Here is a 25,418-nt window from a genome sequence, read left to right as displayed (position 1 = left end):
TGTGTGTCTCTGTGCGTGTCTGTGTGTGTGTCTGTGTGTGTGTCTCTGTGTGTGTCTCTGTGCGTGTCTGTGTGCGTGTCTCTGTGTTTGTCTCTCTGTGTGTCTCTGTGCGTGTCTGTGTGCGTGTCTCTGTGTGTGTCTCTCTGTGTCTCTGTGTGTGTCTCTGTGTGTGTCTGTGTGTGTGTGTCACAAGTTTCCACTAGGTAAAGATCTATGATCAGCTTCCCCTCCCCCAATTCTAAACTTGACCATCAGTAGGGACATTTCTAAACTGACCCAAGATCAGCATATAGGGGCAACTTCACCCTACACCTTCATAATTGTAAAGTCTACTGCCCTCATGTGGAGAACAGGGGTATTACAGCTTTGAGGTAGAACCCACACAGTGGAGGTTGACAAGAACCCAACATTTACAACGCACACATAAAAAAACATTCAGCAGCAATTTCAAAATTTATTGAGACTGATTGGTTTTGCAAATAATAGTCAAGCTAATTCCACTAAACATGAAGTTAGAAAGAGGCCTGGGTTAGCCCTTTAGGCTAGCCCTCACAACAGGACGATAGGGAAGTTCATGTTTGGCTATAAAAACGCTCAAGTGATCAGTACTATCATATACAGAAGACCTGATCACTTTAATCCTCCCAAACAGATCAAGGGGTTTGATTATTCAACACATCTTTGTTACATACACAGGTTTATGATAATCAATATAAAGTCAGTATCATATTGAACAATATTCCCAACAAACAACTGTCAAGTTTCAAGTGTCTCACTTTACAAACAAAAGACACCTTGCCAAATGTGAGAGAAAATAAATAATATATATAATAACAATATAAATGTATATATATATGAAGGTATACACACATCACTCTTAGTAAAGAACAGAATCTAAAATAAAATGCAAGAATTTTGAGATATAGTAAAATCTAGATATAACCATATCTATGGCTTTGTGAATCAAGCTATACAGGCTAAATAAGGATTGCAATTTTGTACGCATCTAAGAGCAGAATACAAATATTTATCTGCTGAAAAGCAAACAGTTTTGCATGGTGTGAAATGAACCAGTTTTGTGCAGACGCCAGAGACAGAGCTTTGGTATGACAAATGGACAAAGGCGTGCAGTTAAGACCATGGAATCAGGGCACAATGGGTTAATAAACACAGTCAGGAACAGAATCTACGGTATACTGTAACACAGTAACATAGGTCCTCATAAACAAATAGCTAATTTGTCTCTCAGAAAAACAGTATTTTCTCAACTTTTTGCACCTGTGATTTAGATAAAATATATTTAAAAAATCTCTATCCATCAGATTTCTGTATCTCCCTTTCTCTTGAAACACACCCACATCTAAAATGTATCGAGGCACATTGTTGAGGGGATTGGATGGCAAATGTTTCCTGAATTACAACCCAAGACAAGGAATTAGAAGACAATGCCGGCAGGGAGGCAGGCAGGCAGACAGGTTATGATAACGATAAGAAAATGGGTAAAAACATCTCAGTGGTCACAGGAGTCTGGAGTGGAAAAGCACTGGATGTCATAGAAATAGCCCTGCTATTCCTTCCAAATACACGGCAGCTCTTGACAATCCCTACATATTCAGCCATTAACATTGAAAATATCCACACGACATCATTCATTTTCTTTCTGAAACCTTCAAGAGATTAGAAATTGCTAATAGACAATAAATAACACTACTTAAATAAAGCTTGCCACCACACATGGAGAAGGCATCAGGAATCAGTGAAATCAAACACACACCCGAGGGTTGTTCCATAGATACAGTGTTTAGCACTGGGGCTGATGGGAATGGAAGTGTGGCAGATGGTAATGTTTGCAACCAACTGTGGCTACACAACTATAATTCCCAGAGGCACCACTGTGGCCCACTTTGTCCCTTTCCCTCATAGCATTCAGGTGCAGGTTGATGTTTATTGTCATGAATCTTGCCCTGGAGGCAGAAGTTAGCGATTTCCGCTAGATAGGCCAGATGCAGAGTCAAAATTGGCTGTATCGTAAAAATTCATTAAAACAAAAACTAGCTTTTTGGTCTTAATTTAAAGTTAGGGTTAGGCATTATGGTTAGCAGGGTGGTTAAGATTAGGGTTAATGTTAGGTTTAAGTTCAGATTTTCTGACTTTGTGGCTGTGCCAGCTAGTGACCACTCCGCAGAGCTGCCTCCAAGGCAAGATTCATGACAATAATTGCCAACTTGCCGTTCAGGCACCCTACCCCAAAACATGTCTTGTAGGTCTGGAAGAATTTTGCCCTCTGTTAGGCCATGTTGACATTTGCCTTATATTATGTACCCCTACCTAATCATTTCAGACCTACAGAAAGTGCATAGGGGTCCGGGCCAGGGGCAGATTTGGAGCGGGGCCTATATTTAGGATATACAGTAGAACACAACTTTGGAAACCAGGGCAACAAGGACAATAAAGAAAAGAGGGTTAAAGATGCGATCTTCAGCAGGTCTAGCCTAGCAAGTCACAAGGCCCTTCATATACAATGATACCGTATATATACACACAACATGTGCACTTTGAAAACTGTAAAAAAAAAAAAAAAAAAGAACAACATCCAAACTACAACACAATTATTAGACCACAATAAATTGAAATATGTGCACCTACATCTGCACACGCACCGTTGAAACAAAAGCACTTGATACAACGCGTTCGATTATTTTTGGTATGATGTTAATTAATTAGTGTGTGTTAGTAATATAGACGCTTGTGCCATACCATACATATGTCCAATCCATATCTCAGGCCTAGAATCAGTCAGATCAAGCATTAACAGGTGATCGCCGACACCCACATAGCTGATGTTTTGGCCGTGTAACTGCGTTGGACCTGTCAAATCGGTAAGCAGCTGCTCTTCATCCTTCTCGTGTATCCACACCCGTCCCACTCGCATTTGAAGTTCAGAACGAAGGTGTAGTCTATATAGAAATAATGACACTCAAAATGAAAATCATTCAACGAAATAATGAGGATTTCTGTCAGCCAAATCAAGGTGTAGATTACATATCACATTCCAGTGTTCAAACTTGTAAACAAGGCTGCATGATATTTCTCTTAATGTGACTCCGTGCAGCCAATGGCAATGTCGCTTCAGGTATAATTCCGGGAGCTGCTTGTAGATTTGACAACTCTAAAGCCGTTCCACCTCTGATACCAACAAAACAAGCGCTATGCGGATGCGGGCTAAAGCAGATCTGATTGAACAGAGCTCTAAGAATAAATTAGCGCCTCTGATTTTTTTCTTCTTTCTCTGTAAAAACCAAATACAACAGAAAAGCAGAGACTGGCATGATAGAACTGTTAAGAAACACCTTATAGCTTGCTGTCCACAAGCTTTTCTTCTAATACAAGATATCAAATATAAAAAAGAAACACACAATAAAGCTTAGCATCCAGAACTTAATAATGATAATAATAACATCATATCATAGTTGTGATCATCATCATAATAACATCATATCATAGTTGTGATCATCATCATAATAACATCATATCATAGTTGTGATCATCATCATAATAACATCATATCATAGTTGTGATCATCATCATAATAACATCATATCATAGTTGTGATCATCATAATAATAACATCATATCATAGTTGTGATCATCATCATAATAACATCATATCATAGTTGTGATCATCATCATAATAACATCATATCATAGTTGTGATCATCATCATAATAACATCATATCATAGTTGTGATCATCATGATAATAACATCATATCATAGTTGTGATCATCATAATAATAACATCATATCATAGTTGTGATCATCATGATAATAACATCATATCATAGTTGTGATCATCATAATAATAACATCATATCATAGTTGTGATCATCATCATAATAACATCATATCATAGTTGTGATCATCATCATAATAACATCATATCATAGTTGTGATCATCATAATAATAACATCATATCATAGTTGTGATCATCATAATAAACATGTTGTAACATCTTGTCACGAACATAATCTTAAGAAAATCAATATACATCTCACACGCTTGCACACACACACGAACACACACGTCCACATACACACATCCACACACGCTGTGACTACAGAAGGCGTTAGACAGAGCTGAGAGAATGTCTTTATACAGTAGTACAATAATTCCACAAATGTCTGTTAATAAATAACTTTTTGAAACGAAACAAAGCGTCATAAAAGCACTCAGCAGAACAAGCCACTCTCTGGGTGGAATCTTAAGCCGAAGCCTGACTTATTTTACAAACTGAAATGAACATTATCACCAAAAAGAAAGATGAACCATTCATTAAGGTTCACTAAGATGTAAAAGTGTGCATATTCTGTATTTATAGTGAAATATAAAAATGATAATAAAACAACAAAGGTTTTGAAGAAAGTCTACTTCTAAACACAACCGCTGACCATTGATACAACTTGAGATTCAAGGTAAGAAAAAAGAGATGGAATGTCTATGTAGAATAGGGCCATAGTGTGCTTGTGTTGGCATGAGTTTTGACCCATCATCATTGTGTATGTAATATGTCTCTCTCGCTCATTCTGAGAGGAAATATCTGAAGTAAAGATTTACATTTATTTCATTATGCAGACACTCTTATCCAGAGTGACTTACAGGAGTAATTAGGATTAAGTGCCTTGCTCAAGGCCTACATCGACAGATTTTTCACCTAGTCGGCTCAGGAGGGATTCAAACCAGCAACCTTTCGGTTATAGGCCCAATGCTCTTAGCCGCTAGGTTACCTGTCGATCTGTGTCCTCTCTCTGAAAGTAGAGAATTAAGAACACTTACATCTGGATTGATCGGTTATGTCCCTGCATAGTGTTCACTCTCACGCTCTTCTTCTCTGTCTCTCTCAAACTTTCTTTCTCTCTCATACGTCTCTCTCCAACTCCCTCTCTTGCTCAATATACTAATTCTTGTGGCTTGTTTGTATGTACATTTGCTCAACCTTTCATAATTCTCATCACAGCTCAACAGAAACACATGGTAAACTTAAGTGGCGAAAGAACCAATTGAAAGGCATAGGCAGTGGAGGCTGGTGGGAGGAGCTATAGGAGGACGGGATCATTGTAATGTCTGGAATGGAATTAATGGAACGGTATCAAACATATCACAGATATGGAAACCACATGTTTGATTCCATTTCATTTATTCCATTCCAGCCATTACAATGATCCCGTCCTCCTATAGCTCCTCTCACCAGCCTCCACTGGGCATAGGCTATTATAATCAGCAAACTTTGCACAAGTATTATAATATCCATATATTTATATATCATAACAGTCATGAGGACATACAGTATGTCCTTAAAGGTAGGTGCGGTCACCGAGTTGTGTAGGTAAAATCAGATTGAAAATGTAAACCACGGGTTGAGAGCATTGACAGGAGTCTAGTCGACGTTAAAGTGCAAGTCTGTGGCAGTTTCACTCTGCAGGAGACAATGGGCCAACCGATGCCTGACGGGTGCAACTTTACAATAGATAAAAGACTGTCTCAAACATGAATAGAGACTGTCCTCAAATGAAGAGAAACTGTCCCCAAATAAATAGAGACTTTCCCACAAATGAATAGACTGTCCCCAAATGAATACTGTCCCCCAAATGAATACTGTCCCCCAAAAGAATGAATACTGTCCCCAAATGAATACTGTCCCCCAAAAGAATGAATACTGTCCCCAAATGAATAGAGACTGTCCTCAAATGAATAGAGACTGTTCCCAAATGAATAGAGACTGTCCCCCAAATGAATAGAGACTTTCCCCCAAATGATTAAAGACTATCCCCCAAATTAATTGAGACTGTCCCCCAAATGAATGAATACTGTCCCCCAAATGAATGAATACTGTCCCCCAAATGAATGAATACTGTCCCCCAAATGAATGAATACTGTCCCCCAAATGAATGAATACTGTCCCCCAAATGAATAAAGACTGTCCCCCAAATGAATAAAGACTGTCCCCTGACTAAATAGACTGTCTGCAAAATGTCTAGAGTCTGTCCCCCAAATAAATACAGACTGTCCCCAAAATGAATAGACTGTCCCCATAATGAGTAGAGACTGTCCCCAGATGTAGAGACTGTCCCCAGGTGTAGACACTGTCCCCATAATGAGTGAGACTGTCCCCAGATGTAGAGACTGTCCCCAGGTGTAGACACTGTCCCCAAAATGAGTAGAGACTGTCCCCAGATGTAGAGACTGTCCCCAGATGTAGACACTGTCCCCATAATGAGTAGAGACTGTCCCCAGATGTAGAGACTGTCCCCAGATGTAGACACTGTCCCCATAATGAGTAGAGACTGTCCCCAGGTGCAGCGACTGTCCCCAGATGTAGACACTGTCCCCATAATGAGTAGAGACTGTCCCCAGATGTAGACACTGTCCCCAAAATGAGTAGAGACTGTCCCCAGATGTAGACACTGTCCCCAAAATGAGTAGAGACTGTCCCCAGATGTAGAGACTGTCCCCAGATGTAGACACTGTCCCCATAATGAGTAGAGACTGTCCCCAGATGTAGAGACTGTCCCCAGATGTAGACACTGTCCCCATAATGAGTAGAGACTGTCCCCAGGTGTAGCGACTGTCCCCAAAGGTGTAGAGACTGTCCCCAAAGGAGTAGAGACTGTCCCCAAATAGGACTGCATGGCAACAAGACACCACCTTGGTGTTTTCCCAAACTGTTAACGATCCGTCGTATCCATGGCAACTCTGACCACAAACAGTCATGGTTCAAAATCAGCTAAGATGTTGAATGAGTCCTCATTGGTCCCAGTGTGATGGAGGTGAACATCTAAACCAATGGACAGACTCTGATATGGTCCTCATCAGAAACAAACTAACAAAACATTCTTTTTTTCTCTCAATTGTTCTCTTTCCGCCATGGCAGTCCTATCATCAGCACAGGGCTCAGCTTGTGTGTGTATGTGTGGTGCGTGTGTGTGTGTATGTGTGGTGCGTGTGTGTGTGTGTGTGTGTATGGCATCTGTCAAGGGTTTAGATCATTGTCACGTATCGCCCACATATCCCACTCAGAGGAAGGCCCATTTCCACATGGGTAAAGAGAGCTGTCTGCCTAAGATCCACAATAGATCCTAAATGATCCCATAGGATCCTAAGAGATCCAGCTGAAATCCTTCTCGCTCCCATTGTGCTGCTCCCCCTCTGGTGCAGAGGAGTTGCTCTCCTCCTTGTCATTATCCATGGCTCCGTCTCCCTCCGTCATCATCCCTGAGTCATCCTTCCACTTTCCTCCCTCCTCATCCCCCTCTCCCATCATCTCTCCATCCCCTTCCGTCATCATCTCTTCCTCCCCCTCTCCGTCGCCTTCGCACTCCACCTGGTTGTTGTGGAAACGGTGGTCGCTGGGATACAGCTCATCTTCGGGGGACATGTCTCCGCCTGCTTCCCGGTTGTGGTCCATGCCCCGTCCAGAACAGTCAACACAGACGCCATGGCGACGGGAGCCATGTTTGATTCCAACGCTGGCTGCCGACATGAAGACCCGGCTGCAGACCTTACACACATACTTCTTATCTTTAGTGTGGACCTGGAGGAGAGATACACACATACTTCTTATCTTTACTGTGGACCTGGAGGAGAGATACACACATACTTCTTATCTTTACTGTGAACCTGGAGGAGAGATACACACATACTTCTTATATTTACTGTGAACCTGGAGGAGAGATACACACATACTTCTTATATTTACTGTGAACCTGGATGAGAGATACACACATACTTCTTATCTTTACTGTGAACCTGGAGGAGAGATACACACATACTTCTTATCTTTACTGTGGACCTGCAGGAGAGATACACACCTACTTCTTATCTTTACTGTGAACCTGGAGGAGAGATACACACATACTTCTTATCTTTACTGTGAACCTGGAGGAGAGATACACACATACTTCTTATCTTTACTGTGAACCTGGAGGAGAGATACACACATACTTCTTATCTTTACTGTGAACCTGGAGGAGAGATACACACATACTTCTTATCTTTACTGTGAACCTGGAGGAGAGATACACACATACTTCTTATCTTTACTGTGGACCTGCAGGAGAGATACACACATACTTCTTATCTTTACTGTGAACCTGGAGGAGAGATACACACATACTTCTTATCTTTACTGTGAACCTGGAGGAGAGATACACACATACTTCTTATCTTTACTGTGAACCTGGAGGAGAGATACACACATACTTCGTATCTTTACTGTGGACCTGCAGGAGAGATACACACATACTTCTTATCTTTACTGTGAACCTGGAGGAGAGATACACACATACTTCTTATCTTTACTGTGAACCTGCAGGAGAGATACACACATACTTCTTATCTTTACTGTGAACCTGGAGGAGAGATACACACATACTTCTTATCTTTACTGTGAACCTGGAGGAGAGATACACACATACTTCTTATCTTTACTGTGGACCTGCAGGAGAGATACACACATACTTCTTATCTTTACTGTGAACCTGGAGGAGAGATACACACATACTTCTTATCTTTACTGTGGACCTGGAGGAGAGATACACACATACTTCTTATCTTTACTGTGGACCTGCAGGAGAGATACACACATACTTCTTATCTTTACTGTGGACCTGCAGGAGAGATACACACATACTTCTTATCTTTACTGTGGACCTGGAGGAGAGATACACACATACTTCTTATCTTTACTGTGGACCTGCAGGAGAGATACACACATACTTCTTATCTTTACTGTGGACCTGCAGGAGAGATACACACATATCAGCACAGATGTCGGCCGAAGACTCTCTAGACAGAATTCCCTGGCATTGCAAAACCATGAGAACTTGAAGCTAAGCCCAGTCCTTAATTAACCCTCCCCCTCTTCCCCTCTCGTCTCTTCCTGACTCTTCCTGGGCTGGCCTGTAGTCTTATAATGGACGTTTCTCTGCTCTCTGAACTCCTCTCCCCCAGCACAGAACAGCAGCTGAATGCTAGTGCATCCTGCTCTGCTCTGGCTTTCATCTGCCTCTAACCACAGACATTCATTTCTGTGGCCTATCCAGATTTACAGCATATGTGTTTGGACGTGTTTAACCAGAAGTCCCCACAAGAATTGTAAACAAACAACAATTTGACCAACTGAGGACATTTTGTTGGTCCCCACATGATCAAATGCTATTTCTAGGGGGTTTAGGGTTCAGGTTAGAATTAGTGTTAGGGTTCGAATTAGGTTTAGGCTTAGGGTTAGGAGCTAGGATTAGTTTTAGGCTTAGGGTTAGGAGCTAGGATTAGTTTTAGGGTTAGATTTAGGAGCAGAGTTAGGTTTAGGGTTAAGGTTAGGTTTTTGGGTTAGGGTTAAGGTTAGGGTTAGGGTAAGATTACAGGTTAGGGTTAGGGTTAGATTTAGGGTTAGGGTTAGGGTTCAGGGAAAATCGGATTTTGAATGGTACTAAATTGTGTGTCCTCACAAGGTTCCCCTCACATACGTAAAGTTAGTCTTAAGAGAGGATGAACTGATCCTAGACCTGGGCCTAACGGCGCTGCCTTAATTACTGCAGTGGGCTAAATCAGGGTCACAGAGTGTTTCTTCGTAGTCAAACAAATCTACACTGAACAAAAATATAAATGCAACATGTAAAGTGTTCGTCCCTTGTTTCATGAGCTAAAATAAAAAATCCCCCCCCAAAAAATCACAAAGTGTGTTTACGGCCCTGTTAGTGAGCATTTTTCTTTAGCCAAGATAATCCATCCATCTGACAGGTGTGGCATATTAAGAAGCTGATTAAACAGCATGATCATTACACAGGTGCACCTTGTGCTGGGGACAATAAAAGGCCACTTTAAAATCTGCAGTTTCATCAAACAACAAAATGCCACAGATGTCTCAAGTTTTGAGGGAGCGTGCAATTGTTATGCTGACTGCAGGAATGTCCACCAGAGCTGTTGCCAGATATTGGATGTTCATTTCTCTACCATTAGCTGCCTCCAACGTTGTTTTAGAGAATTTGGTAGTACGAAGACACCTGTACCATGTCAGATATAGAGTTGTAATGTATTCAATTTTGAGTTTGCATCCCAATATTACACTTTATATACATCACAGAAGACTAAAATATAAAACTGTTGGACGTAGTAACATCGGATTTTGGGCGGATTTTTTTTCAATCATGTTAATTAATTATGAAAAATATTAATAATATTCCACTCATGAGTCCACTAGGTAATTTGACTGTAGGAAAGGTATTACAGCGAACAGCATGGCAAGTGTGTGACTCAGCTCACTGCTGCACCCCGGTGGCAACTGTCTGCTACTGCACTGTACTCACCAGTGTGTGTCTCTTCATGTGCTCTCTCCTGGTGAACTTCTTGCCACAGATCTCACAGGGGTAGGGCCTCTCGCCCGTGTGGGAACGCATGTGCCTCTTCAGGATACACTGGTGCATGGCAGAGAAACTACAGTAGGGGCACTTAAACTTCTTACGGATCACTGTGAAGTCATTCACTGTGAAGAGAGAGAGAGAGAGAGAGAGAGAAAGAGAAAGGGGAGAAAGGGACAGAGAGCGAGAGAGAAAGGGGAGAAAGTAATAGGAAAGAGAGAGAAGAGAGAGAGAAGAGAGAGAGTTAAGGCAATGCGACTTGGAAGAGTCGTTTATTTAAAGTTCATTCAAAAGGTTTAAATCGTCTACATCAGTTAGATGTGCAATTTGAGTGACAGGTTAAATTGATCAAAGGTTTACAAGATTACAGGGATCAAAATTCACAAGTGAAACATTGTTTCCGAGGTCAGGCAGACGGCAAGGCTTATATGAACCCCACTTGTACCAAACTAAATGCTAGGCTGGAAGCAAGTGGAAATAATGTGTGAGTTTAGATGAATACAAGAGATGATTCGGACAGCAACATGATATTCTGATGGAGACGCAGTGATCATTTTCAGATGGAACTGTTAGCAGACATTGTGTGCCTGTGATGGCCAAAACAGCACAGCTCGGAACACTGCTTGTTTAATCAGCATCCAGGATCCAATCAACCTGTTTTACAAGATACAATATCAGTACTTGTTGCATTTACAACTTGTCTAAGTTCTATCATCAACTGATTTCAGAAAGTGTATGGCTGTGGATTGACTGCATTGTTTAAATGGAATGTTGGGATATTGGCAGTTAATTTGAAAAAATGTATGGAATAATTTCTCTAAAACTGGTTGGCTAGCTAGCTAACAAACAGACAATGCAGATACATTCTTAAAATTCATTATTTTACAGAATATATTATCACATAATATATTATCACAACCATGGTTGACCAACTCCCTGACTAAAATGGCTGACCTTTATCCCATCATAAGAAGGTTCATGTCCATTCCAGTATTCTAAATCCTAATTCTATGGTCTTACCAACCCCGATGCCCACCTAAATGTCAGTCAAATTTACAGTTTCCCTAGCAACTAGTCTGTCTAAATAGGAAGGTCTGAATAAACAAAAAACTGAAGACATTATCAACAACAACAACCAGGAAATAGTCAACAATATCCTGTTTACTCCCTGTAGGAGACGTTTCTCTTTATTCAGGATCTAGTCTATTGGATCACACAAAGAACACATCTCAAGTAGAGAGAGAGAGATATTACATTAGGCACGGTAACGCTTGGATAAAGGTCTACAATAGATTTACTTATCAACATTACATAATAGATCAACTCAGGATCAATACACACACGTGAGGTCAGATAAAAACGAGGAAGAGCTAAATACCTACAAAGGTGAAGTCAGGTAAAAGGGGGAGAGAGGATAGAGAGAGATTACAACACAGCAGGGTTTGGATAATTAAGCAATAAGGCCTGAGGGGGTGTGGTATATGGCCAATATACCACAGGTAAGAGCTGTTCTTAAGCACGACGCAACACGGAGTGCCTGGATACAGCCCTTAGCCATGGTATATTGACCATATACCACAAACCCCTGAGGTGCCTTATTGATATTATAAACTGGTTACCACCGTTATTAGAACAGTAAAACTAAATGTTTTGTCATAACCATAGTATTATATGGTCTGATATACCACAGCTTTCAGATGAGCCGCATTCAGGGCTCAAACCACCCAGTTTATAATTGGCTTTATAAACTGGGTGTTTGGAGCCCTGAATGCTGATTGTCTGACAGCCGTGGTATATCAGACCGTATACCATGGGTATGACAAAACATTCTTATTCTTTAGCGCCACTCTGCTAAAAGCACACATTCCACATTGTGCATTATTTTCCAGAGAACGCATAGCCCCTCGTTGATTATCTCTTACATGATCAACATACCTGAGGACTTGCTGGATATTTACAGAGGGGAAGTCAGGTAAAAGGAGGACAGGACACACACATGGGGTTGCCATATTGAAAGTTCCTGGAATTTTGCAACCCTACGATGGCATAGCGTAAACAAGGCTGTAAAACCACACTGCTGTAATTCAGCTTTTACAGCCTCCACTAAGCCCATCCGATCAAAGTCTGGACAAAAGGCTAAGTAGATGCTCAAGCGGACATCTGTGTGTGCGTGCGTGGACGCCTGTGTGTGTGTGTGTGTGTCTTATCCGGACTTTGACTATATGTGGCAGGGCAAGAAGCTTAATAGATTGGTTGAGAAGAAACCCCAATCAACATGACAAACAGGCTGTTCACCTGACATAAACGGGATGTGGATTAGAAAGGCTCAGGGAGTCCGAATGGAGAGTATGAACACAACGCCTCATCCAGACTCACACTGTAATGCCCAGCTTGGTTGGGAAACATGGGCGTAACTCGAAATTTCATACAGATCCTGCATATGTGTCAATGGGAGATTTGCACAAAATGTCCTCAAGTCAAAAGACCCAGATTGATTGTTCAACCTGACTCACTCTGCCAATGTGGAATCACGGTAGGGGGAATTAAAGTAAGAATATAGTCTATACTTACAACTAAAACAATGCTTTTTCCATACTCATACAGTATGCACATACATATTTTGTACCTGGTTAGACAATTTAGGAAAGGAAAAAGTATGTGTATGAAATGCATTACTTTATATAGTATGTGTGTACTGTATATTTCTCCATAACTATAGCACACAAACACAACAACAAAATAATCAACCTCCCAATGGGTTTTCGTTCACAGTTTATTGATTACAGAATACAAACTACCCTAGAAACTTTACAGAAATACATATCAATCTTTGATATTTGGAATTAAAAGACAGAAAATACAGTCTAAAATGCATTGTATTTTTGCTCTAAGAATTTACTAAAGAAAATCCCAATATTGCAACCGAAATCCACCTCATTGGCTCTTTTTAAAAATGGCTCCTAACCAGTCTGGTTCACATGAGAGTAGCCTAGGCTGTTTTCCTGTTTTGACCATAGGCCAGAACATTCATTCTCTCTGAGGCCAGCTCAGGGACAAGTTCCACTTAACATGTTGGTCTGTTCTCATACCTGGTTATGTGGAAAACACCAAAATGACATTTGGGACACGTCTCAAATGACCCCCCAGTCATAATGGTTGATGCATTACATTAGGAATTAGAATACTTTCATAATTTAAAAGGATCTCCATAAGGTTCCATGGAAGGGTATGGGCACAGACAGGACACACATTGACCTAGACTGACAAACACAGCTTTAGATTGTCATTGCTCTTTGGGGTTTGACATCCGGCTTGCTTTTTGGGTCAGCTGCGTTTGTAAAAAGTGCTGTATGAATCCAAATTTGATTGAATGAGTGGTCGGTTGATTAGTTCATTGGTTGATGCACTTCCATAAAATTAGGACATGACAGCTAACTTCCCTATACAACTATATTACAGTCACATCAAACAGACAGAAAAATACACTTTTTATCTCAGAATGAGGAAGTGGAGGTATTCTAGTATTCTAATTCCTATTTTAAGAGTCCTAGCTCTCAGAGAGTGTGTCAGACCACTCAAACACTGTGACAAGTTTGTCCTTAAGGACCGCCAGACAGAGAAAGAGAGAGAGAGAGCTTTGTGGTTCTATAATTCAGTTACTGAAATAGCATCAATCCAATGACCAAATTATACATGCAAAAAGCCTTCAACGCACCTTGTTTTCATGCAGTAACAAGCAGGAGGAAGACAAACAGTCTAAAAGGAATTCCATTTAAGATACAGTAAGTGATAGGTTTGTCCTAGTTCCTAGTCCCACCCTGCCATCCACAAGCATTACTCCCTGTCTGTAGCCCTACACTAATTCAAACAGTATATCAACCACAGACTGTGACTATGTTACAATGGACACTCTGAACCTCTCAGACAACACCATCTAACCTCTATCTCCCTCCCCCATCTTCTCACTGCCTCTCTCTCTTTCCACTCCTTTTTCTACCCATCCCTCTCCAATCCTCCCCCTTCCCCTCCAATCCTTACGCTTCATCCTCCCCCTCCAATCCTTACCCTTCAACCTCCCCCTCCAATCCTTAACCTTCAACCCTCCCCCTCCAATCCTTACACTTCATCCTCCCCCTCCAATCCTTACCCTTCAACCTCCCCCTCCAATCCTTACCCTTCAATCCTCCCCCTCCAATCCTTAACCTTCAACCCTCCCCCTCCAATCCTTACACTTCATCCTCCCCCTCCAATCCTTACGCTTCATCCTCCCCCTCCAATCGTTACCCTTCATTCCTCCCCCTCCAATCCTTACCCTTCAATCCTCCCCCTCCAATCCTTACCCTTCATTCCTCCCCCTCCAATCCTTACGCTTCAATCCTCCCCCTCCAATCGTTACCCTTCAATCCTTCCCCTCCAATCCTTACGCTTCATCCTCCCCCTCTAATCCTTACCCTTCAACCCTCCCCCTCCAATCCTTACCCTTCAAGCCTCCCCCTGCCCCTCCAATCCTTACCCTTCAAACCTCCCCCATCCCCTCCAATCCTTCCCCTTCCTCCCGGACTTTCCACTTGTTCCTATGACGTCAGAGAAGTCATGGCCCTCCTCTGCCCACTTCCTCTTAGTGTTATCAGGGATCCTTGGGATGTCCCTACCCTAAACCCTAACTTTTTTCTTTTTTTACCTTTATTTAACTAGGCAAGTCAGTTAAGAACAAATTCTTATTTTCAATGACAGCCTAGGAACAGTGGGTTAACTGCCTTGTTCAGGGGCAGAACGACAGATTTTTACCTTGTCATCTCAGGGATTCGATCTTGCAACCTTTCGGTTACTAGTCTAACGTCCTAACCACTAGGCTACCTGCCGCCCCAACTTTAACCCAAGGAGGGGTCGTCCCAAGGAGGGGTCGTAGGTCAGTGAGGGCTGGAGCTGAGAAGAGCCAATTACTATTCTCCATCAGCTGGGCTTATAGAGGGGGTTAGGAGGATTGGGGTCAGCGCACAGAGAGAAAGGAAGTTGAAACAACTCTAACCCTAACCCCTCCCCAACCCCCGCCAGCATGTCTGCATTGTTTTAAGTGGCTTGGTACTCCTTTCATCTCCACTGATCTAAAAACAACACAGGACGGATGTAGGAAAACATGCCAAATGCCCTTCACAGACACCTGTGTTCACCAGTCAACTTCCTACATAGAATTTATTTAACCTTCATTTAACTTGGCAAGTCAGTTAAGAACAAATTCTTATTTACAATGACAGCCTACCTCGGCCAAACACTCCCCTAACAACTGTGCGCCGCCCTATGGGACTCCCGATCTTGGCCGGTTGTGATACAGCCCAGAATTAAACCAGGGTCTGTGGTGATGCCTCTTGCACTGAAATGCAGTGCCTTAGACCACTGCGCCACTCGGAAGCCCAAAAAGCTTTATCAAAACAGATAAAGGAGAGGAACTCCGTGTGCAGAAACATAGATCAATACCTTTCCTCAAATCCAACTAGGCATACTTCAGTGCAAGACAATTTGTGTGAATGTTACCCTCTCAGGGCTGTTGTATGTGTCACATGTGAACTTATTGTAGGCCTGCTCTGAATGTATGACGGTCCTCTGTTCTTACATCTGACATGTGTTATCTCAATGACACTTCCTGATTTGAATAAAGGTTAAAAACAGATTATTGTAGCATTGTTTCAGACTGGATAGGGTTAGGGCACTCCGCTCCCAGAACAAACCTCTGATGTTAGTGTACAGAATCAACGCTGACAGGGAATGTGTAGTATATAGGATTACCTGCAGGTGGTGCTGATGTGTGGTGACTAGGGGTCAGTTTATGAGCAGTTTTAGTGGGATGTAAAGAGTAGGAGATCCAAATCTCCCTTCCTAATATGGAGAAGAGAGCTTCAGCTGAGCCCTGACTGGTGACACAGCGGGAGACAGGGGGCTGGGGGATAGAATAAACACCACAAGAACCCAAGTAGAAGAAGAAAGGTTTCGCTATACACTCTAAGGTCAGTTTTGTGCTTTCCCCCTAATGGTAACGATGAGGATTTAACAAAGGTAAGCTGATTCTAGACCTGATTCTACCCAGAGCTATTTCCAACAACAGCACCAACAATGCGATATGAGCACCCCTGATCATTCAATCAATGCACTCCATAAGCAAGTGACAGCTGTACAGAATGACAAACAGACAGACAAACAGACACATATTGATACATAATAAAACAAAGCTGGAACTCAGGTGAGCCGTTACAGTACATTTTCACTGGTCACTTTGCATAGCAATTGTGGTTTTTAAAAAGATGCCTAAAGGCTTCTTCAAAATATAGGCCGCCGCCTACATACACTGTACAGTATTTACAAAAGTATGTGGACACCCCTTCAAATTAGTGGATTCGGCTATTTCAGCCACACCTGTTGCTGACAGGAGCACACAGCCATGTAATCTCCATAGACAAACATTGGCAGTAGAATAGCCTTACTGAAGAGCTCAACGTGGCACCGTCATAGGATGCCACCTTTCCAACAAGTTAGTTCATCAAATTTCTGCCCTGCTAGAGCTGCCCCGGTCAACTGTAAGTGCTGTTATTGTGAAGTGGAAATGTCTAGGAGCAACAACGGCTCAGCCACCATGTGGTAGGCCAAACAAGTGCACAGAACAGGACCGCCGAGTGCTGAAGTGCGCAAAAATGGTCTGTCCTCGGTTGCAACACTCACTACCGAGTTCCAAACTGCCTCTGGAAGCACAAGAACTGTTCGTCAGGAGCTTCATGAAATGGGTTTCCATGGCCAAGCAGCCGCACACAAGCCTAAGATCACATTGCGCAATGCCAAGCGTTGGCTGGAGTGGTGTTAAGCTTGCCGCCATTGGACTCTGGAGCAGTAGACACATTCTCTGGAGTGATGAATCACGCTTCACCATCTGGCAGTCCGACGGACAAATCTGGGTTTGACGAATGCCAGGAGAACGCTAACTTCCTGAATGCATAGCACCAACTGTAAAGTTTGGTGGATGAGGAATAATGGTCTGGGGCTGTTTTTCATGGTTCGGGATAGGCCGCTTAGATCCAGTGAAGGGAAATCTTAATGCTACAGCATACAATGACATTCTAGACGATTATGTGTATCCAGCTTTGTGGTAACAGTTTGGGGAAGGCCCCCATGCACAAAGCGAGGTCCATACAGAAATGGCTTGTTGAGATCGCCATGGAAGACCTTGACTGGCCTGCACAGAGCCCTGACCTCAACCCCATTGAACACCTTTGGGATGAATTGGAATGGTGACTGCGAGCCAGGCCTAATCGCCCAACATCAGTGCCCGAACTCACTAACGCTCTTGTTGCAGAATGGAAGCAAGTCCCCACAGTAATGTTCCAACATCTAGTGGAAAGCCTTCCAAGAAGAGTGGAGGCTGTTATAGCAGCAAAGAGGGACCAACTCTATATTACTGACCATGATTTTGGAATGAGATGTTCGACGAGCAGGTGTCCACATACTTTTGGTGATGTAGTGTATGTAAAAACCAAACTTTTGATGAAAGATCAGTCTTTAATCTTATTGATGTACAAATATTACTCCGGTTGTAGAAAATATATAAGTGCTCTTACATATAACCCATATTGGGCCTGCTCAGATCTACTCTCATCCAATGGGAAGAGAGATACAGGTTTAGGGAGGAAGTGATCCTCTTCAGTGCAATGAGACCACAGGTCATTTATCGACATGGGTATAGTGTCTTTGTGTGTGTATGTGTGTGTGTGTGTGTGTGTGTGTGTGTGTGTGTGTGTGTGTGTGTGTGTGTGTGTGTGTGTGTGTGTGTGTGTGTGTGTGTGTGTGTGTGTGTGTCTACTCTCTATATCTCTGTATTCATCCACGCTCAATCGACCACATTCACATGGTGATGATGATTATTATGGTTGCTATGGGCATCTACCTTCATCTCATGATGCAAGCCCCACAGTCTCTCGGTAACCCCACCCTGCCCCACCCCCATGCCGACCCCTCTCCCTGACTCTACCCCCAGCTGGCAGCACACCTTGACGTGCGTGGCCAGGTTCTTCTGGGTACTGAATGCCTTGGCACAGGCTGGGCAAGAGTGGCCTCTCTCTCTGGAGTGTACGGAGGAGAGGTGTCTGTGTAGATCAGTACGGTCTCTGAACTGTTTCAGACAGTAGGTGCACTGCATCAGCTTCCTCTTGAAGTGGATGGTCTTCTCATGCCGGTCTGCGTTGGACTTGAGTGTGAAGGTGGCTGGACACTGGGAGCAGAGGTACCGTGGTGGAAAATGCTCGGCCACCGGGAGGCAATAGAGAGACTGGGAATGAATGGGACCCTGAGAGTAGGCCTGAGTCTGGTTGTGGTGGTGGTCGGCTAAGGGGCCTTGCGGGTCAGGCCAGTCCAGGGAGAGGGCCGTGAGAGACAGGGTGTGGCGGTACTCGTGCTCCCTGAGATGTTCCAGGCTGCTGAACAGCCGTTTGCACAGGGAGCAGGCCAGCTCCTGTGGCCAAGCAGGCCCCGAAAAGGCCCCTCTCCCTCTACCTTCTGACACGTCCACACTGGACACACCATGCCTCCCTTCAGCCATCTGATCCCCCTCCATGGGAGATGGACCACACTCCAGAACTGAGAGAGAGGAGCAGAAGAAGGAGAGAGAGGGAGGAGGAGGAGGGGAGAATGAGAGATATAGGGGGAAGAGAGGAGGGGGTAGGAGGGAAAAGAGGAGGAGAGAGAGTAAAGAAAGAGTGTGGGAAGGAAAGAGAGTGAGAGATAAAGAGGTGAGAACCACCACCACTTATGTAGTGTATCAGAAAAATAATTCCTACCTATACTGAGAGTGGTGAAATATGGTCTAAGGAATTGATAATGTATATGCTATCTAAAATTAACCCATTCTAGGCACCATACTTACCTGTGTTGTATCCCTGCTTAGAATTCTCTTCATCCTGCAACACAGGATGCACAGTTAACACACACAAACACCCTGGCTTTAATGTAATGTATGGAAGAATATTCTTTGGGCATGCAGGCAAGGTAAGGCAAGCTGTGAACACACTCATACAGAAAGAGAGAGACATACACACACACAAAACATTCACACACACACACAACATTCACACAACATTCCCACATAGTTGACAAAACAAAAGGCACATAAAGAAGACAAAGTGTTAAAGAGAGAAAAAGTCAGAAAGCAAAGAAATAATTAATGGATTAATAACTCAAATAAACAAACACATAATTCGAAACAGAGATGAAAAAGAGATCAGTGTTTGGGTGTGGTCTGATCTGAGGGCTGTAGTGTGTGGTCTGATCTGAGGGCTGTAGTGTGTGGTCTGATCTGAGGGCTGTAGTGTGTGGTCTGATCTGATCTGAGGGCAGTAGTGTGTGGTCTGATCTGAGGGCTGTAGTGTGTGGTCTGATCTGAGGTCTGTAGTGTGTGGTCTGATCTGAGGGCTGTAGTGTGTGGTCTGACCTGAGGGCTGTAGTGTGTGGTCTGATCTGAGGGCTGTAGTGTGTGGTCTGATCTGAGGGCTATAGTGTGTGGTCTGATCTGAGGGCTGTAGTGTGTGGTCTGATCATCTGAGGGCTGTAGTGTGTGGTCTGATCTGAGGGCTGTAGTGTGTGGTCTGATCTGAGGGCTGTAGTGTGTGGTCTGATCTGATCTGAGGGCTGTAGTGTGTGGTCTGATTTGAGGGCTGTAGTGTGTGGTCTGATCTGAGGGCTGTAGTGTGTGGTCTGATCTGAGGGCTGTAGTGTGTGGTCTGATCTGAGGGCTGTAGTGTGTGGTCTGATCTGAGGGCTGTAGTGTGTGGTCTGATCTGATCTGAGGGCTGTAGTGTGTGGTCTGATCTGAGGGCTGTAGTGTGTGGTCTGATCTGAGGGCTGTAGTGTATGGTCTGATCTGAGGGCTGTAGTGTGTGGTCTGATCTGATCTGAGGGCTGTAGTGTGTGGTCTGATCTGAGGGCTGTAGTGTGTGGTCTGATCTGAGGGCTGTAGTGTATGGTCTGATCTGAGGGCTGTAGTGTGTGGTCTGATCTGAGGGCTGTAGTGTGTGGTCTGATCTCATCTAAGGGCTGTAGTGTGTGGTCTGATCTGAGGGCTGTAGTGTGTGGTCTGATCTGAGGGCTGTAGTGTGTGGTCTGATCTAAGGGCTGTAGTGTGTAGTCTGATCTGAGGGCTGTAGTGTGTGGTCTGATCTAAGGGCTGTAGTGTGTGGTCGGATCTAAGGGCTGTAGTGTGTGGTCTGATCTAAAGGCTGTAGTGTGTGGTCGGATCTAAGGGCTGTAGTGTGTGGTCTGATCTAAGGGCTCTAGTGTGTGGTCAGTGTGGTCTGATCTAAGGGCTGTAGTGTGTGGTCTGATCTAAAGGCTGTAGTGTGTTGTCGGATCTAAGGGCTGTAGTGTGTGGTCTGATCTAAGGGCTGTAGTGTGTGGTCTGATCTATGGGCTGTAGTGTGTGGTCTGATCTAAGGGCTCTAGTGTGTAGTGTGTGGTCTGATCTAAGGGCTGTAGTGTGTGGTCTGATCTAAGGGCTGTAGTGTGTGGTCTGATCTAAGGGCTGTAGTGTGTGGTCTGATCTAAGGGCTGTAGTGTGTGGTCTGATCTAAGGGCTGTAGTGTGTGGTCTGATCTAAGGGCTCTAGTGTGTAGTGTGTGGTCTGATCTAAGGGCTGTAGTGTGTGGTCTGATCTAAGGGCTGTAGTGTGTGGTCTGATCTAAGGGCTGTAGTGTTTGGTCTGATCTAAGGGCTGTAGTGTGTGGTCTGATCTGAGGGCTGTAGTGTGTGGTCTGATCTAAGGGCTGTAGTGTGTGGTCTGATCTAAGGGCTGTAGTGTGTGGTCTGATCTAAGGGCTGTAGTGTGTGGTCTGATCTGAGGGCTGTAGTGTGTGGTCTGATCTAAGGGCTGTAGTGTGTGGTGTGATCTAAGGGCTGTAGTGTGTGGTCTGATCTGAGGGCTGTAGTGTGTGGTCTGATCTAAGGGCTGTAGTGTGTGGTCTGATCTGAGGGCTGTAGTGTGTGGTCTGATCTGAGGGCTGTAGTGTGTGGTCTGATCTAAGGGCTGTAGTGTGTGGTCTGATCTGAGGGCTGTAGTGTGTGGTCTGATCTATGGGCTGTAGTGTGTGGTCTGATCTGAGGGCTGTAGTGTGTGGTCTGATCTATGGGCTGTAGTGTGTGGTCTGATCTAAGGGCTGTAGTGTGTGGTCTGATCTAAGGGCTGTAGTGTGTGGTCAGTGTGGAATTGCAACACAATCACCCTGTACTCCTTTTACCATAACGTAACAGGTGGAGGGAGAGAGAAATGAAGATAAAGAGAGAGACAAATGGAGAGCGAGAGAACAAGAGAGACATAGAAAGAGACGGGGGGGGGTTGAGGGCGACGACAATAGGGTATTCAATATTTATTCGTATCTCTGGATGGGGGTTACAGATTCACTTTTGTTTGTTCAACGACCCCTCCCTATAGGTGTGTGTGTTCATCCCCAAACTAAAGCCTACCCCTCCTCCTCCACCTCCACTAACCATCCCTCCCTCCCTCCTTGAAGAACAGAACACCATGGTCTGGGCAAACAGATGGCTTGTCCACAGAGATAAAGACGCTTGTAGGGAGGGAAGTCCACTGAAACCAATCACTGCTCCTACACACACACACACACACACACACACACACACACACACACACACACACACACACACACACACACACACACACACACACACACACACACACACACACACACACACACACACGTGTGCGCGCATGCCCATCCACCCACCCTCACACACCCACAGTGGCAGAATGGAGAAGGTAATTTCTTGACCCTCTTATTGTCTAGCGATATTGATTCTATTCAGTCCTGAAATCTTTCTGTTATGTAAAGCATCTATAGGACCACATTGTTTCACCAGGCCCCTAACATTACATCTAGTATCACTGCTAACTAATTCCCATTAACTCTGAACTAGATGTATGCAATCTAGGTTGTAGATGTAGTCGATGGGCTTTTGTTAAGACGTTGTGCATAAGAAAAATCATAGAATTAAAGGGTAATAAAATCATGAAAAAACACCCAGAGGAAATGAGAAAGGAACAAAGACACACAGACAGGTTGGACAGACAGGTTAGACAGACAGGTTAGACAGACAGAATGGACAGACAGGTGTGACAGACAGGTTAGACAGACAGGTTAGACAGACAGAATGGACAGACAGGTGTGACAGACAGGTTAGACAGACAAGTTAGACAGACAGAATGGACAGACAGGTGTGACAGACAGGTTGGACAGACAGGTTAGACAGACAGGTTAGACAGACAGGTTAGACAGACAGAATGGACAGACAGAATGGACAGACATTTTGGACAGACAGGTTGGACAGACAGGTTGGACAGACAGGTTAGACAGACAGGTTGGACAGACAGGTTAGACAGACAGGTTAGACAGACAGAATGGACAGACAGGTTGGACAGACAGGTGTGACAGACAGGTTAGACAGACAGGTTGGACAGACAGGTTGGACAGACAGGTTAGACAGACAGGTTAGACAGACAGGTTAGACAGACAGAATGGACAGACAGAATGGACAGACAGGTTAGACAGACAGGTTAGACAGACAGGTTAGACAGACAGAATGGACAGACATTTTGGACAGACAGGTTGGACAGACAGGTTGGACAGACAGGTTAGACAGACAGGTTGGACAGACAGGTTAGACAGACAGGTTGGACAGACAGGTTAGACAGACAGGTTAGACAGACAGGTGTGACAGACAGGTTGGACAGACAGCTTGGACAGACAGGTTAGACAGACAGGTTAGACAGACAGGTTAGACAGACAGGTGTGACAGACAGGTTAGACAGACAGGTTAGACAGACAGGTGTGACAGACAGGTTAGACAGACAGGTTGGACAGACAGGTTAGACAGACAGGTTAGACAGACAGGTTAGACAGACAGAATGGACAGACAGGTGTGACAGACAGGTTAGACAGACAGGTTAGACAGACAGAATGGACAGACAGGTGTGACAGACAGGTGTGACAGACAGGTTGGACAGACAGGTTGGACAGACAGGTGTGACAGACAGGTTAGACAGACAAATAGATATCACCGGTAATAACACAGGTAACAAGAGCAGGAAACACAACATATTCCACACAGTCAGCTAGAATAGGAGGGAGATATGACCCCCAGGGGTATACAACCCCCTACCAACCCCACCCTTACTGCCAGGGTATAAAACAGAAGGAGTAGGATGAAGTTGCCCCTGGACACTGATTTCAAGTCAGGTTTACATTCCTCCTCCTCATTGTTAAGGTTATAATCTAGTGAGGATAAACTGATCCTAGATCAGTGTCTTAAGGGCCAACTTCCACCCGGGGTGAACATGGATGTTTCTGCTTACCTCTGGTGGGGGCTCAGAGGGCTCGGGACCCTCAGGATTCTCTTCTACATTCATAGCCAGCTCCTCTGAGTGTGAGTGGAGCGCTGCGAGGGGTCCCCCAGCCCGCAATCCAGGGGCCATCAGGGGCCCGGCCTCAGAGGGCTGCTGGGGGAGTGTGGGCGGACGGAGGAAAGATGGCGGGGGTGGTGGAAGGGGAGGTGGGAGGAGAAGTGGAAGAGGAGAGGAGGAGGAGAAGGAAGCAGCCCCTTGTTTGCTATCAAATGTGGCCCCTGTTGTGGCCCCTGGTCGGATTGTTGCACTTCGGAGGTGCTGCTGCTGGTGGTGGAGGTGGTGGAGGCCTGAGGAGCACAGGAAACGAGGCTCACCCACCCACTCAGGACAAACTGCAACCATCTGTCTGCGTCCACACAACAGCAGCACAGAGCGAGAGGGGGCAAGGGGGCACAATGAGACAGCTGCAGCGCCACGGCTAACCCGGCGCAGATAAAAGGAGAGGAGAGGAGGAGGAAAGAACAAAAAGACTTGCTCTCCTCTCCTCTGCCAGCCAGGAGGAAAGGTTTAGGAGTTGGTACTCTCTTTTCTCTCTCTTTTTTCGTTCATCCTCTCCTTCTCCTTCCACCCACGTGCACGCAGAGAGGACGGACGTGTGTGTGTGTGATGTTTGAGAAGACAAATGAGGATCTTGTGTTGTGGAATATAAAATACTGAATTAGAGCCGCTGTCTGTGAGAGCATCCATTTTAGGGAGAGAACCGTAGCGAAGGAAGGTCTAATCAGGAAAACACCCTGCTTCCTCAACTAGCTCTCACAGTCTCACATCAGAATTAGACGTTCATCCATGTTTAAGTTGTTCCAAACATAACATTCCAAAGTGTTTAAAGTTAACTTTACGCATTATCTCCACATTTTTAATGTTAGGGTTAAGGTTAGGCATTAACTCTGAAATCTTAAGGTTAGGCATTAACTCTGAATGGTTAAGGTAATGGTTAAGGTTTGGGATAAATCTCAACAACAACTATCTATCGTTGGATTTGAACATGCATACTTTGGCACCAGAGGCAGATGCTTACCCATCCGCCATCCATGTCCACAACACCCTAGCAAAACCAAAACCTACTTGAAGGTAACAGCGCTCACATTTAATACTGACTTGTATCATGGGTTACCTGGCTGGCTCACTACCATTCAGAATATGAGAGTGTAGCAGACAACTGTTGAATCCTTAAAATACCATATCACTCACCCACACATTCACACATATACTGTAGGTGTATCCAAGGAAACACTTCCATAGAGATCCTGGTGCAATGTAAAAGAAAGTGTGTGTGTGTGTGTGTGTGTGTGTGTGTGTGTGTGTGTGTGTGTGTGTGTGTGTGTGTGTGTGTGTGTGTGTGTGTGTGTGTGTGTGTAGTGTCAAGGAGCTTTACACTGAATGTGCAGAAAACTGCTCATATTTGTGTGTTGGGATGGGAAATAGGGAATACTGTGATAAGATGAGTTTCTTTCCAAAATGCTATATCCACCAATTTTTCACATTTGTGTTTTTTTTCACCAGAAATGATTTCTCATGTGTGTGTAAAATATTACTGTTCAGATTTTTTATTCATAGATTTT

General features: G+C 44.1%; 1 protein-coding gene across 2 annotated transcripts in view; it reads right to left on the bottom strand.

Annotated features, from left to right (window-relative positions):
• Positions 1-440: 440 nt before the first annotated feature.
• The window catches only part of LOC106566585 (zinc finger and BTB domain-containing protein 46), a 122,044-nt gene continuing 97,066 nt past the window's right edge, over positions 441-25,418 (bottom strand). The window contains exons 5-7 of one of the 2 annotated variants that reach the window (XM_014134725.3): positions 23,806-24,143; positions 19,315-19,348; positions 14,928-19,028 (exon numbers count right to left, since the gene is read on the bottom strand). In XM_014134725.3, the coding sequence (XP_013990200.1) occupies positions 18,283-19,028; positions 19,315-19,348; positions 23,806-24,143 (1,118 nt within the window). In that variant the 3' untranslated portion in view covers positions 14,928-18,282. Of the gene's footprint in view, positions 7,589-10,361; positions 10,538-14,927; positions 19,029-19,314; positions 19,349-23,805; positions 24,144-25,418 lie in introns of those variants that run through there. The other variant, XM_014134726.3, reaches the window with a different exon arrangement.

This window comes from Salmo salar, chromosome 13 (assembly GCF_965601325.2).
Source record: "Salmo salar chromosome 13, fSalSal1, whole genome shotgun sequence".
Taxonomy (NCBI): Eukaryota; Metazoa; Chordata; class Actinopteri; order Salmoniformes; family Salmonidae; genus Salmo; species Salmo salar.
This window is presented reverse-complemented; position numbering and strand designations above follow the sequence as displayed.